The sequence below is a fragment of the Lathamus discolor genome, chromosome 14, assembly GCF_037157495.1.
Source record: "Lathamus discolor isolate bLatDis1 chromosome 14, bLatDis1.hap1, whole genome shotgun sequence".
Classification (NCBI taxonomy): Eukaryota; Metazoa; Chordata; class Aves; order Psittaciformes; family Psittacidae; genus Lathamus; species Lathamus discolor.
In genome coordinates, this window is record NC_088897.1 from 4,154,799 (window position 1) to 4,170,733 (window position 15,935).

At 59.2% G+C, this 15,935-nt stretch overlaps 1 protein-coding gene across 1 annotated transcript; it reads right to left on the reverse strand.

The window, feature by feature from the left end:
• Nucleotides 1–194: 194 nt before the first annotated feature.
• MMP28 (matrix metallopeptidase 28) lies at nt 195–15,365 on the reverse strand. Its single transcript, XM_065695057.1, has 8 exons — nt 15,264–15,365; nt 8,186–8,265; nt 7,433–7,596; nt 3,929–4,150; nt 3,129–3,374; nt 2,595–2,744; nt 1,947–2,114; nt 195–1,003 (listed from the first exon to the last, which is right to left on the reverse strand). The coding sequence occupies exons 1-8, from the start codon at nt 15,363–15,365 to the stop codon at nt 609–611; spliced, it is 1,527 nt and encodes a 508-aa protein (XP_065551129.1). The 3' UTR covers nt 195–608.
• Nucleotides 15,366–15,935: the final 570 nt, after the last annotated feature.

Sequence of the window (15,935 nt, forward strand, 5' to 3'; positions counted from 1 at the left end):
TCTCCCTTCCCCATACAGGCTCCTACACCAAAACCCTCTTCACCCCCCAAACCCTCAGTGTTTGTGTCTCCAGCTGGGATGTGAACCCAGCACAGCACCGCGGGGCTCATCCTCTGTCCAGGGATGAAGGAACGGAGGAGGCAGGAGCAGGGGTCTGTGCACACAACAGGGCAGAGCTCAACACAGACCCGGGGTTTTGTCCCATTCTCTCTTTTCTCTTTGGTTGTAACCAGGAAGCATTCTGGAGGCTCTTATTTAAACCCCCCCAAAGGCCCAAGGCGAGCAATGGTGAGGCACTTCTTTGCCTGTCCATGGCTAAAGGATCAACAACCCCCAGTCCCGGTGTGGAAGACAAATGCACAAGGATCCCCTGCCCATTCGCAGGAAGGAGCACTGCAGTCTCAGGGCTTATACCTTTGCTTTGCAGTCTTTGCATTGTCTCTCAGAGCCTCCAGCCTCTGTCCATGGCAGAGCCGCTGGGGCTGCCGGCTCCGTCCCCACTGCATCATGCGCAGCTCCAGCCACCCTGGTGGTCCCTTCCAAAGCCTTCCCGTTCAGCCACACAAAGCAGGACGCAGGCAGGCGCTCAGAGCCCTGTTTTGTCCGGCTCAGAAGAGGACCTGCCCGCCGTTGGCATCCCAGCAGCCCATCCAGGCCAGCTCCGCTGCCCATTTGCCGCTGGCCACCACTTGCAGCTTCCCGGGGTGGAAGCGCCAGTACCGCTCATCCCTGAAGAAGTAGACGGAGCCGTCGCGGTGGGTGAGGGCCCCCGCGGTGCCCGAGGGCAGCCCCTGCCAGTCCCGCAGGCTGCGAGGGTAATAGGGCTCCGGGGCCAGGGGCTCCTCGCCCAGCACAAAGTACTTGGGTCCCTTGAAGAGCACCATGCGCCGGAGCTGCTGGAAGTGCAGCGCCGTGTCCGGGTGCCGCGGGAGCCCGCGGGCGCTGCACTTCAGAGGGAAACCCGCATCCAGCCTGGAGCCCGCGTAGCGCCAGCATCTCCCTCCTAGGGAGAGATGGGGAGAGGTTAGGCTCCATCCCGGGGCGGCCCAGCCGTGGGGAAGGGCTCAGCCACGGGGCCGTGTGACATCCGCCCTGCTGGTGATCCAAGCAGCACCCATGGAGCGGGATGTGGGGAAACTGAGGCACGGTGGCTTGGAGGCATGGAAAGGGTCCCCGGGGACAGAGCAAAGCCACCGTGCTGCCTGCTAGCCCACGCTGCTGCCCTTGCAAGCCTCCCCCCGTTCTTGCACAGTGAACGGGGCACAGAGCCGGAGCAGTGCTGCAGCAGCAGGAGCTGCAGCCGGGGCTGAGCACTGAGCTCACCCCACAGAGCCTTATCCCCACAAAGCAGGCAGACAAAAGCCTCTTTCTGCTCACCAGCCACAGCCTGCTCCAGCCATAGGGAGGCTGGGAGCAGCCGAGGGCTGGGGAGGCAGAGGGGCTTTTGGCTCTCACCCAGCCACAGCAACAAAGCCCCCTTTCTGACGAGCCAGCCCCTGGGTTCCATTCAAAGCTGTGGCCGACCCGGCCGCCGGGCTGCCTGCTTTGACCTCCCTCTACCCGGGCAGCCTGTGGATGGCATTTGGGCTCCCCACAGCAGCTCAGCCCCTAGCGTGGCACAGGGAGCCGTGTGTACCACGAAAACACTGCTCTCAGCTCCCCTCTGCCCCTGTGTTATGGGGGACATGTTCTCCCTGAGACCCCAAAGGGTTTGATGCCTCTGGTTTTGCTGTTAAACACCAGTGAGCGCTGCTCTACTGCATGGGGAAACTGAGGCACAGGCTGCTGCAGTGACACCACCTCGGCCACGCACAGGGCTCCCGTGGGGCTCTGCACACCGGGCACACAGCGATGTTCCATCCCTGTACCATGGGCACATGGGCAGGAGGAGGAGCTTTGGACACCAGGCAGCCAGGGCAGAGGCAGGAGCTCTCCTGCTCACCTACCTTTGAAGAAGTAGAACTTGCCACTGCTTTGGGACCAGGCAGAGGCGTCGATACCAGCAGGGAGGCCAGGCCAGCGCATCTGCAGGGGCTGCGGGTCGCTGGCGTTGCCGTGCACCGGCACCATCCAGTAGTGGTTGCCCTTGAAGATGTAGATGTTGTGATCCCCATCTGCAGGGAAGAGCGAGGAATGAGGATGTCCCAGGTGAGAAACCTCATCCCAGCTCCCACGCGCCGGTTCCCCTCTCCTCCCCATGCTTTGGGGACGCTCAGGTTCTGGATGCTCCATTCTGCCTTGCCAGCCACACTCCTCCCTGCTTTCATCGTTCATTGTCTCCAGCCTGGAGAGGACAAAAGCTGAGCACGGCTCCTGCCCGAGGCTTGTCTTTCACACGTGAGGTCCTGCAGCGAACAAGCCTTTGCCATGGACAGATGCTAGGATGTTTCCCTACCACACCGAGCCATTGCTGCATCCTCATGATGGGCTCTGTGGCAGCGATGTGCACCAGTGATGCCACCAGCCCCAGGAGCAGGTACCGGGCCAGCCAAACGCACCTTTCCCACCACCGTAGCTCAACAGAGCAAGGGGCAAGCTGGAGCAAGGGGTAGGGGTGCATGTTCTGGGAGAGGGCTGCACCATCCGGCACTCACCAGCAGTTATGGCATCGAAGAAGGAGTGGCAGTAATAGGCACTGGGGCTCCTCTGCTGCCGGTCCCCACCATAAGGATCTGTGCTCCAGTCCTGGAAGTGAGTGAAGACCTTCCCTGGGAGCTGGATGGCCAAGCCCTTGGATGGCTTCCCTGGGATGGAGCAAGGGGTGTGAGTTGCGGAGAAGGGGCATGGAACTGGCTTTCCCCAAAGCACTATGTGCCCACAAAGCTGGGCTCCAAACACTCCTTTCTCCCACTCTCTGGTACCTGTCCCCCTCTATACAGTGGTGGAAAAGAGCCCTTATTACCCCCAAAGCATATGCACCATCCTTTCCCTGGTTGCAAACAAGCACCTAGCAAGCCCAGCCTTCCCTGCCCTGGAGGACCTGGTGGTACCCATCCCACATGCTCCTCCCCAGCTGCAAAGGGATGAGGCCCATCCCCACCATGCCCCTTGCACGTAGCTCCCTCCCCTTGCTCCCATCCCTGCTCCCCCCTCTGCACCGCAGGGATGCTCGGGGAAGCCGCGCTCACCGTACAGGCTCTGCACGGCCAAGACGTCGTCCCAGCTGAGCACAAAATCCTTGCCGAGCTTCTTGTAGTAGGGAGACATCAGAGCGCTCTTGACGGGGGAGTGCTCCAGCCCCAGCGTGTGCCCGACCTCGTGGGCCACCACGATGAAGAGGTTGCGCCCTTTGCCGCTGTGCAGGGACCAGCGCTCGGCGCTGTCGAAGTGGGCTTCACCGCGCCGGGGGAAGAAGGCGTGAGCCAGGGCACCTCCTGGGGGCACGAGAGCCATCAGGGACCATGGGGCAGGAGAGGGCCTCAGCCTCAAACAGGGGCAGCGGGGCGCATGCAGCTCCCGTGCTTAAACGTGCATCAGTTTGAGGTCTTTGGGAGCACAGCAGCTTCCCTTGACTATTTCCAGCAGCACATCCAACCCAAACCAGCTGCATGCTCTGTGGTTCATGCATTTGGTTTCTTGCTGCGCTCGGGCCGGGGATTGAAGGCACCCCAATGACCCGCGTTGGGAAAAGCTCAGGAAGAGAGAAGCCCTGCGTTTGTCTGATGATGGGTAAGCAGAAAGGCGCAGCTGGAAGGAATGAGCTCAGGTCTGGGGCATGCTGTCAGGATGGGGAGGACATGATCCTGTAAGGAGCATCTCAGCTGCCTCGCTGGCAAGCTTCGGTTGCAGAGCTGGGAGTGAAGACCCCAAATCAGAAAGCGAACTGGGTTAGAGACACAGCCTTGCCTCCACCCCCCCAGCCCTGCTCCCTGCTGGGGAAGAGCCCCCGCTGTGAAAGAGAAGCTTACGCGGGGTAAGCGACCAGCACCTGGCCCATCGAAGGCGTTGTTGAGCCCGTCGTTGTGGTCCCCATGGAAGAAGGCGAGGCGGATGTCGGCGGGGCCGTCCCGCACCTCCCAGAACACCAGCGAGGACACGTTGCTCCAGAGCTCGAAGGCGGCTCTGACGGCGAGGCGCACCTCGTGCTGCGGCAGGTACGGGGGCCAGTTCACCACCCGGTACGTCAGGTGCCGCTTGTGCCACCTCCCGCCTGCAAGAGGGACAAGCTCAGCACAAGGATGGGGATCTGGGCTTGTTCTTCCATCCTGGCTGGAGGAAAGCATCCCGGTGCTGGGAAGAGCCAGGGCTTTTCCAAGCTGAAGGTGAAAGTCAATCCAGGTGTCCCACCACCAGCATCAGCATCCTGCACCGGGATCTAACCCGTTAAACCCCTCTGAAGGTGTCACCACCGGATCCTACCCACATTCCCATGGATGGAGCTGCAACCAAACCCTAAGAGAGGGGCCAAAACCCGTTTGAGGAGAGGAGAAGCTGGGGCACCCACTTTAAACCCCTCCTGCCTCAACATGGTCCAATCCAGCATGGGTCCCTGACCTGCAGCTCTCCGATTCCAGCTTTATGCCCAGAAGATGCAGCCCAAGGACAGGATTCCAGGGAGAGAAAACAAAGCCACCTCTGCTATAAGGCAGATGCTGGTCTCCATCACCCACCCAGGGACCCCGCTCCAGCGTTCAGCTGCCTGCAAACACGTACCTGTGTGTGTAACGTGCACACAGCAGTGAGCCAGGAGAAGCAGGCGGGTCCCCAGGCTAGGGCTGTCTTTTCACTGCTTTTAAGGGCATCCTGACCATTTCTACCCGCAGAAGTCATTGCCTGGAAGCCCAGCCGGGGTTATCCCATCGGGAACAAATCACTGCTCACCATTCGTTTTAAAAGCATTGATTTACCAGCACCACAGCTCTTACTGCCCACTGCTTCCTTATAAACCCTTTCAGGGCAGACAGAGCTTGGGTGCCACCAGGGCAGATGGTGACAATGAAGGGGATGAGCCTGTGACATCCCTCTAAGCTGCCCACCCCCTCCCACCACGCAGGGGTGCAAAGATGTGTGCTCATTCCCAGAGCATCACAGCTCCCTCCTCCTCCTCGGCAGCTGCAGGGACCCCAGGGCCCCACCATTACGTGCATCCAGGGCTGTCCAGGAGTGGGAAAGATGCCATGGGGCCGCGCTGGGGAGATGCAGGTGCCAGCGCCTGTGCCAAGGCATGGGAGCCGGGATGGATCTCCAGTGCCTGCTCCAGCTGTGCGGGGAACAGCAGGAATGGAGCCCGCAGCACACCGGGAATCACTGCTGAGGGTCTGAGCTGCGCAAACTTGGTGGGCATCGCATCCCATCCCATCCCATCCCATCCCATCCCATCCCATCCCATCCCATCCCAAACCATCCCATCCCATCCTATCCCAACCATCCCATCCCAAACCATCCCATCCCAACCATCCTATCCCAACCATCCCATCCCAAACCATCCCACCCCATCTCTGTTTCCTTCTCCCCCATTTCTGAGCAGCGGCCCTGGGCCCGCTGGTTGTGCTCCTTGGGGCAGAATCAATTCTTCCTGCTCATCATTGCCGAAACAGCCTCCAAGTCAAAACGGACACAGCTCTGCTTTCCAGCCAGGACAACCCCTGCACGGCAAAGGCTCAATACCTGCCTGGATGGCTACAGCCTAAGATAAAGCCCTGGCATCCCATCCTTCCCTCCACAGGAGCAGAGCATCTCCTGCTGGAGAAGGATGGATGGCACCAGAGGCAGGGGATAGAAAGCTCCAGCCAGAGCATCTCCACTGTAAGAGCACCAGGCTGGGTGAGGTAAATGGGGCCAGCTCTCAGCAAGAGGAAGGCTGGGCACCACACGCAGCCATTAAGCCGGGGATAATGACGGCAGGGATCTCCCCAAGGGGAAATCCAGGATGCTGGCTGCACGACATGCCGTCTGGCCACGGTCCTGCTGGGCAGCAGAGCTCCCGCCCAGCTCCAGTGCCTGCAAAGCCCAGCAAGGCAGCTGGAAGCAAGTGTCCCCTTCCCAGTGCCCTGCACTGCAGACCCCAATTTCCTGCTGGGAGATGGGTGGGTAACAAAGCACTTTGCTGGCTCAGCTGCATTGGCTTCCTGCTCCAAGTGGATAAACAGCCAGCGTAGCACAAAGCCTCCGGCCTTCCTGGTCAGGGCCACCAGGCATGTGGGCACCATCCCCCCTTGCTGCCTGTGGCACTGCCATGGCATCGCTCCCATCCCAATTCCTGCAGGCACTGCCATGGCATCGCTCCCATCCCAATTTCTGCAGGCACTGCCATGGCATCGCTCCCATCCCTCTGCCTGCAGGCACTGCCATGGCATCGCTCCCATCCCAATTTCTGCAGGCACTGCCATGGCATCGCTCCCATCCCAATTTCTGCAGGCACTGCCATGGCATCGCTCCCATCCCACTGCCTGTGGCACTGCCATGGCATCGCTCCCATCCCAATTCCTGCAGGCACTGCCATGGCATCGCTCCCATCCCACTGCCTGTGGCACTGCCATGGCATCGCTCCCATCCCACTGCCTGTGGCACTGCCATGGCATCGCTCCCATCCCTCTGCCTGCAGGCACTGCCATGGCATCGCTCCCATCCCAATTTCTGCAGGCACTGCCATGGCATCGCTCCCATCCCACTGCCTGTGGCACTGCCATGGCATCGCTCACATCCCGCTGCCTGTGCCACTGCCATGGCATCGCTCCCATCCCACTGCCTGTGGCACTGCCATGGCATCGCTCCCATCCCACTGCCTGTGGCACTGCCATGGCATCGCTCCCATCCCACTGCCTGTGGCACTGCCATGGCATCGCTCCCATCCCAATTCCTGCAGGCACTGCCATTGCATTGCTCCCATCCCTCTGCCTGCAGGCACTGCCACCGGCAGTGCCCCTGCACCCCAGCTTGCTGGCACAGATCTGCCACCACCAGAGCTTTTAAAGCCCCCCCCCCCGTCTCTGCCTCATCACCTTGTCCTGGGCACAGCAGCCCCTCTGCCTGCAGGATGGAGCCTGCAGGAGTGATGCTGTGTATCCGGGGGCTGGAAGGAAAGCCAGCGGCAGGAGGAGGATGATGGGGATGTCTCCTGGGGCTGTCCATCGCCAGCCCTGCCAGATGCAGACAGCCTGACAAGGCACAGAGCCCTTTCTTAATCTCGCCTTCATTTTTCCCATGTCCTAAGCGCAGCTGGCCCCAGCCCTCTTGCTCTCTAGGAATCCAGTTACTCACCCACAAGCCCAGGAGGCAGCCTGTGGGAGACAAGAGGCCAAATCCTGGACACACAGCAGCAAGAGAAGCTGCTCAGAGCAGAGTTAAACCCCTTAATGTGGCTGGAACACCTCCCTTTGGCCAGGCAGCGCCAGCACCAACGGGTTTTGTGGTTACTGCTGGACAACCAACACACATCCAGAGCCTCGGAGCTCGTCAGAGAACCTCTGTGTGCCCCACAGCCGGCGCTCACCGTGCTGCGCAGTGCGCCTGTGGCGCCGGGTGCTGGCTGCCCGTTGTGTCCCTGTAGTGCTGCTCTCCCCATCACCGGTGCCACACCGCGGCAGAGCCATCTGATGGAGCGTGGGCGCATCCAGGACCCCACTGAGCGGGAGGTGGGTCACCCACTGGAAATCCCTGGGAAAGGAAGGGAGACAGCAGCACACACGTCTGAAATCCAGCCGCTGGGTTGGGTATGCTGGTGTTTGACCTGATGAGCTTCATGCCCCTCCAACAGGAACCCATCCGGGTGATAAAACCAGAAAGGTTTTGCTCTGCAACCACATCTGACCAGCGAGCCACCTCCTAGCAGGGCAAAAGTGGACGGAAGAGCCTGAAAAATGCCTTTTCCAGCTTTTAGCCCCAGTTGTTTGACTTTGCACTTGGCTTTGAGCAGGGTCAGGCCAGGGATGCTCCCAGAGTCAATGTGTTCTCATTAGGAGAAGCCCGAGCAGGCTTCCCTGCAGGCTCACCCCTGACATCTCCCAGCCATCCCCAACCTTGGCCTCGCTGCAGATATTATTGTATGGGGAACACCAGGCCATAAAAGGGAAATAAAGCAGCACAGCGAGGCATGGGGCTGCCAGCATCCTGCATCCAGCTGGGTGCAGACCAGCTCCTCCAGAAGGGACTGGTTGTGCTTTACCATCAGACCATGTGAGATGCCGGCAGCATCCGTGCAGCTGGAGCTGCTGCGCTAGTGCTTGGGTTAAACAAAGGCTCGTACCTCAGTGCATCCGTGAACTCATCAGGGCTGTGTGTGCCGGGAGCCTGCTTCCCAAAGTAGCCGTATTTCTCCAGGAATAGCTGGAAGAAGAAACATGGGAGAGGCACAGCTCAGAGCAGGGGCAGGCGTTGGCTTAGGAATAAAGGGAAACGGGAGATGGGGTGGGAAACAGCGCTGCAAAATGGGACTGGGCAGAAAAGCCTGGTTGTTTGATTCCTGGCACCTCTGCAGCCCAAACCTGCGCTCACACAGGGTTATGTGGGTCTCCTCCCCAGTGGGTTTGGTTCTCTTGGTGTTTGGCCATGGTGAGATGGAGGCAGAGGATGAAACATCGCTGTCAACAGATCAGAAAGCCCTGCTGCCGTGTCATCCGCGGGCAGAGCCACCAACCCCCCAGCCTGAATCACCCCAGCTCAACACAATGACTACGCTAAAGGCTCAAGCGCTGCGGACACGAAGAGTGGGGTGAGACAGGGTCAGGCTGCAGCCTCCCCCCGTCCCCATGCAGGATGTGCTGCTGCAAAGCGGAGACGCTCTGGGGGCAATCCGCTCTGCCAAACCATTCTTCTTCTTATCGGCCCTTGACATGGACGGAGATTGTTGCTCTGAACTGGCTCCAACACCGAACTCGCATGTTAAGGGAAATAAACGGCTTCCCTCTGCTCAGCCCATGCCCCAGCTCCCGGAGAAGTGAATATTCCTGGTCACAGGAATGCTCCACACCCGCCGGGGCTGTCTGCAGGGGACAAACAAGCTGCTCAGCATCCTGCGAGCGCAGAACCGGAGTTCAAGTAATGAGCAATAGAAAGGGAAAGTGGCTGCTTCGTTTCCCGCATCCCGGAGGAGACGTGGGCTGAGCACCAGGAATGCCACGGGCTGCCCCGGGACAGCAGAACTGCAAAAACTTGGGCTTTTAAAGCCTCTTCCCTCCCTGCTCGTCTCAGGGCAGGGAAAAGCAGGAGGATGGTGTTAACCTGCACTCGATGCTGCTCCTGACTGTCCACCTCCGGAGGGTGATTCAATCCCACTGCACCCCCCATCCCTTCTTGGGCACATCCCTTTGCCTGGCAGGGATTGGGAATGGTTGCTGGATATGGCAGCCCTGGGGTGCGCCAGGGCCTGTCCCTCTCCTCCTCCTGCCCAAACCCTTCACTTGCTGTTAGCAGTCATCATCGCGTCATCCCCACGCACTCATCCCCTGTGCCGCCAGCTCCCCGCGGGCAGGGCAGGCACCTTCCATGTGCTCCTGCAGCTGCTGAGCCTGATCTCCTCCTCTACACCCCTTCTGTCTGGAGCATCCCCCTCCATTAGCACAGACCAGCACAGCCTCCTGCTGGGACACACTCTTCATCCAGCCCCAGCCTAAAAACCTGGCTGTGCTTCCCACCAAATGCATCCTCCAACTCGGCTGGAGGTACCAGCATCTTGGAGCAGCATCAGGCTGCGGCAGTGAAAGCATCAGACACTGCGAACCCCGGCCCACTGAGGTTAAACTGGGCATGAGCTTGTTTGCTGGGTGAAGCTACAACACTTCTGCATGAGGGTGAACCACAGAGCCTGGGCACGTCACCTCCACAGTCACAGGGGGATAAATCCCCCCTTTACATGGGTACCAGGAGGCAAAACACAGCAGCAACTCAGGATGTGCACACAGGGGATGAGGATACAGGGATGGAGCAGCCTCACAGGGATGGACGGCAGGGAGGTTTGAAGAGTAGTCTGGGGAGGAGGAGGAGGGATCTGGCCTCTTTCTCTACAGTTGTGTTTTCGTAATGTTCTCCTCCAGTTAGAAAAGCACCAGCTACATATATGGATGTGGGGTGATAATCCCAGCACTTACATCACCGCAGATAAATGTGAGCTCCAAAGCACCCAGACGGAGCCCCAGTCTAAACCCTTCCTTCCACAGTTTTGCTTTCCCTCATCATCTAAAACATAACAATGTGAAGCTATTTCCTCCCTGTAACCTAACACAAGCCCATTCTTCAAGCATGAAAATGGGGCTTTCCCCACCGTGACCTCATGAAGGCTTGAAACCCCATCTGGACTATCAGCATACATGGCAAAGAGCAACGGCTGTGGCAGCAGCTGCTCCTGAGGAGCACCATGATGTCCACAGGCCACTGGTTTTATCGTCTCTGTCTGCGTCTCCCTGAGCTTTGCAAGCCCAACCAAAGCAGCAGCTTCCCCATAGCTTCTGGCCCCTGGGGACCAGAGGCTTTGCAGGGCTACAGAGGAACCCGAGAGCCCCATAGCACAGTGTCCTGTGCCCAAACTAGCGCTCAAACCCGCTCCAGCACTGCCCATGCCCTGCACATCCCCCTGGGGCCAGCCAGGCTTTGTTAAGGCTGTGTGGAGGCTGGCACATCCCATTAAACCTTTCCAGAGGCTGCAATGCAAAGCCTGCCCATGCTGGGAAAACCATCTCCCTGCTGCCCCAGACAGGGAAATGCTCTTTTCCATACAATGGGGAAAGAAAAACAGCAGGAAACCAAGGGCTGAACATTAACACGAAATATGCCCAGCTCCCCCTCTGCACGAGGGAGGGAAAAGAGGAAAGATCCAACTGCCCAGGAGCCAGTGCCGGGGTGGAAAAGCCTTTGGAGCTGCAGCAGGGAGAGCAGGAGGAGAGTTTGGGACAGAGGGACCCTTCCCACCACAGGGCTCTGCTGTGGAGCTGGACACAGCCCTGGAAATCATCTCTGCGGAGAGCCAAAGCCAAGGAAACACCTTGCCCTTGACCACAGGCATCCCAGTGGAACACAGCCAGCAGTAACTACAGTCAGACCTCCCTCCCTGGAAACCGGGATAACAACAGTGCAGAGACAGCAGGCTCCGGTCCTGCGTGCCCTCGCTCCACACACTCAGCTTCTGGCACCTTTCCACCACTTAAGTGGTGGAGAAACCTCACGCTGGGCTCCCTCTGACTGTGGTCCCCTGTGCTCTGCATGGATACAGCCCCATCCCTCCCCTCCATCCCTCAGCAGCAGAGGGAAGCCATCCCATCCTGCCACAGGGGGAGCTGGAATTCCAAGCCATGGTTACACCAGCCCATGATGTGGGGTTTAATCATGAGACAACAGCAGCCCAAGGGGCTCCTCAGCCCTGGTGCCCATCAGCCCCAGGCTGCATCCCACAGCACCACCAAGACAGACACAGGGGAAGCTGCAGCTCCTGCTTTGCTGCCTCAGATCCCCTCGAGCACAGACACAAGCAGAGCTGACCCCAGCACCTCCTCCTGCCCATTGGGTTGCTGCCTGCCTGCGAGCTGCCTTTAGAAGATGTCGAGGCATTTAAACGCACTCATTTGTCTCTTCTCCCCCAAGCCACGTTCCTGCCTGCGGTTGCAAACCCTTTGGCAGAGTCCTTGGGTCTTTTGTTTAAGTGTGTGTGTAAGTATCTGTATAAATATTGTATACAGAGACACACAAGAAGGGAGATTAGCAAGCACAGAGCTTGGGCATCCTCCCGCTGCAAAGACAGCGAAACCTCGGCTAATTCTGCATGTTAATGACAGAGGGTGATTAAACCCCAAGCCCCATCCTGCTGCTCCCCTCCTGTGCCAAATCCGGTCCTGAAGGAATCTCCTCTCCCACCTACCCCTCCTGAAAAGCTGCTCCAGCAGCATTTTATCTCCTCGCACTGAAGATGCGAGATGCTGCACCCAGGTCCTGTTAAGCTCCTTTTGTTTCCACACTTCTGGAGCTGAGAAGCAGGACTAAAACCCCTCCTGGTTTCACTAACCCGCATCTTAGGGATGCTGAGCTCCTTGCTCTGCCTGGACAGGAGGGATGCTTGGGGACAGGAACAATAAACATCACTTGAAAGGAAAGAAACACCATGAAATACACCAGGGTTGGTGTTCTCTGCCTGTGGGGGTGCAAATCACTGCTTGCGTGTGTGTTAAACAGAGGAATATCTCACCAGCAAGCACTACATCTCCTGCATTTGAAAGGAGCTCCAGAGCCATGTGAATGCGACCCAAAGCACTTGGGGAGAACAGGGCTTGGCCAAACCTTCCCCTGCGAATACCAGAGCAGCTGACAAACCAGTCTGGTCACGCAGCCCCGTTCTGCTTTCATGTCAGAGGAGAGAAAGGAAGCCAGACGCTCCATCCTCGCCCTCCATCGGGAGGGGAACCCCAGCCTGGCGGGCGTTATTCCCTGTAACAAGCAGGGGTTGTCTGGGAAGGGAGCTGGGGAGAAAGCGGGGCTGTTCGCCCTGGGTGACTCGGGCGGCTCGGCACTCGGGTGCCTTGGAACCACTTCCCACATCCACGCTGTCCCACAGGCCTTGGGGCTACAATCCTCTCCCAGCCGTGCAGAGCCCAGCAGTGCCTCGCAGGGGTGATGGCACCTGAGCATTTCCTCCTCTCCTGCCCTCTTTCCATTGCCGTGCAGAGGCTGAACAGCAGGAATTCCTCCCAGGAAGAGGGATTTCTTCCTCTTTATGTCAATGTGGGGATTCCCTGGAGCACACGGGGGTCCCGGCTGACCCCGAGCACCAGAACGTGCTGGGTGGTATCAGAGACCATCGTTCCAGTCAGGCTGCGCTCAGCATCCAGCGTCCCGACTGGAAGCCTGATCCATAAAGGAGCTCATGTGGACACTGGAGCATTGCTAAGCACAGCTATGGCTCAGAGCCCAGGCTAAATGTGAGCCTTTGGGTTGCAAAGTCAGAGGTCACGTGCAGGGAGAAGAGGGACAGGATAGGGAAAAGTAAGAAAGGGAGAAGGAGGACAGGATAGGGAAAGAAGACACTAATAGAAAATAAGCCAGAATGAGAATGGCTCGGCCCCTCAGTCTCGCTCTCCATTGCCATTCCCATTCCCGTTCCCAGCTTTTCTCAGATTTCTGCCCAATTTTGATTCCCATCACAACAGACCTGTAGCTTCTCACACAAGGGGCTCTATGGTCCTTTGCCCTTGGCCCCACCAGTGCCCTGCCTTGCTCTTCACTCCCAAGCTGGGGTGAGCTCTCTTGTGCCTTGTGCTCCACACAATTCCCCTGGGATCAGGGAGACTTGGGCATTACCACAGCCCCCAAACTGCCATGCCGAGCACAGCCCAGGTCTGCCAAGCTACGCTGCTATCCCGCACCGGCCTTCTCCTGCCTGGAGCCTGCAGATAACGACAGGATTTAGCACACGAATGGTTCAAATTCTAACTTCTTTCTTCTCTCTTGGAGCTGCAATCGATACAAAGGCGCTGAAAACCAGGGCAGGAGCCAGGAAAACAACACAACCCGGTGTTCTACCCCACTTCTACAACCCACTGCTGCAAACTTTGCCTGGTTTAAAAGCGGTAAGAATAAAGCCTTAGAAGCAAAGCCTGGCAGCAGTCTGAAAGCCCCAAGTCACCAGAACTATTGGATGCTACGTGAGCCATTCAGCTCCCTCTTTAAAAGCAGCATTATCTGCTCAGTTCGTTTAGACAAGCTTTGTTAGCCCGGATGCTCTGTGTTTCCACCGTGTGTGTGGTCCCTGGCCAGCACAGCACATCGCATTGGGGAAACTGAGGCAGGGAGATAGGAAGACATCAGCGAGGAACCCAAAGGCCGCTCTTGCCCTCACTGAGCTGCTTTTAGAGTGAATCTGAAGCGAATTCTGAGCACTAAGAACTTTGCAAGTCTGTTTTTTCTCCAGGGCACACTGGGAGGAGCACATGGATACATCCCCTCTTCAGAACAGCATCTCCCAGAGATGCACAGTAAAACAGCCCTCCGGGCATTTATTGCACGTGAAATCCCAGCTAATGCACTAGCACTTGCTGGGGCTTCGGATCAAGCATCTGTGCAAACGTGCGCTGGATTGGTGCCTAAACAAGAGAAAATCCCCAACACAACCTTTGTTCCCCAGCCAAACCTCACACCTCGTCCTCCCAAACCAAACAGGAACGGATGGGGCATGGAGCGACAATGACAGGGGGACAAAAAGAGGAAATCCAGAGGCGATGGGACAGCCCTGGGGAGAGGCAGAGGAGGGAAAAGCCTGGCTTTTGTCCCTTGGGATTTGCCTGGAGATGGGAAGTGTGTGGCACACGGGACTCACCCTGCCAGCCATGGATGTGCCTGTGCGGGGTACACACAACAGGCACTCACAGCACACGTCAGGCCCTAGTGGGCATGCACCTATGGAGTGAGTGTACCTCAGGGACATGCCCCTGCCTATGGCACAGGCACACACCTGTGGTGCTTGCATGCCTATGGCATGGGCACGCCTATGGCATGCATACACCCTCGGAACACACACATCTGTAGCATGGGCATACTTGGGGCTGGAACATGCCTATGATACGCACACACTCGTGACATATACACACCTATCACATAGGCACGTCTATGGCACACACACACCCCTATAGCACAGGTTCACACCTATAGCATGGGTTCACACACCCCTATAGCATGGGCACTCCAGGGCTCACACACACCTATAGCATGGGCACACCGGGGTTCACACACATATATAGCATGGGCACACCGGGGCACACACACATACATAGCATGGGCTCAACACACCCGTATAGCACAGGCACACAGGGACTCACACACCCCTATAGCACGGGCACACTGGGGCTCCCACACATCTATAGCCCGGGCACACCGGGGCTCACACACATATACAGCATGGGCTCACACACCCGTATAGCACGGGCACACCGGGGCTCACACACATCTATAGCCCGGGCACACTGGAGCTCACACACATGTATAGCATGGGGTCACACACCCGTATAGCACGGGCTCACCAGGGCTCACACACCCGTATAGCATGGGCACACCGGGGCTCACACACATATATAGCATGGGCTCACACACCCCTATAGCCCGGGCACACCGGGGCTCACACACATATATAGCACGGGCTCACACACATCCATAGCCCGGGCACACCGGGGCTCACACACATATATAGCATGGGCTCACACACATCCATAGCCCGGGCACACCGGGGCTCACACACATGTATAGCACGGGCTCACACGACGCCCGGGCTCAGGACATCAGGCCGCCGCTGCCGGCCCCCCCGCTCCCTCCGGCCCGTCCCCCGGTCCCCCGCACGCCGGTGCCGGTCCTACCTCCGCGTCCCGCCGCTGCCGAGCGGCCGGCCCGGGCTGCGCTGCCGCCAGCAGCGCCAGCGCCAGCGCTGCCCGCAGCGCCCCGGCCGCCCGCGGCCCCATCCCCGCTCCGCTCCGCTCCCACCGGCCCCGCTCGCCTCTCCCCGCCCGGCCCCGGGGGCGGCCCCCGCCCGGCCCGGCCCGGCCCCGGCCGAGGGCTGGGCTCCGCCGCTCGCTCCCGCAGCCCGGCACCGCCCGCCCTCGGCCGGGGCTCGCTGCGCATCCCCGTCCCCTGCCCCTCGCCTCGCGGCCCCCTGCGCACAGCGAGGGAGGGATGGGAGGGAGCTGAGCCCGTCCTGCAGCCACCGCGCTCCAGCAGCGCCCGGGGTGGGCCCTCGTTCACCTCCCCTGGGCAGCACCTCTGCTCTGCAATCAGGCATCGCCAGCTCACGCCGGCCGTGGCAGAGCGGGACGCGCACGTGGCCATGCCAGGAGCATCCCATGCTGCTGGTCCAGGCCGGACGGGGAGCAGAGCATGGGCAGGTTTGGGTGCTGGGACAAACCCCCCACCATGGCAGCAAGGCTTGAACCCGGGGGACAGAGCAGGAGAAAGCACGTCCAGCATATCCTAAACCTGTGTTCATCTGTGGTCCAGAGCCTGAGGATGCAGAGCAGCACAGGGCTCAGAAGCAA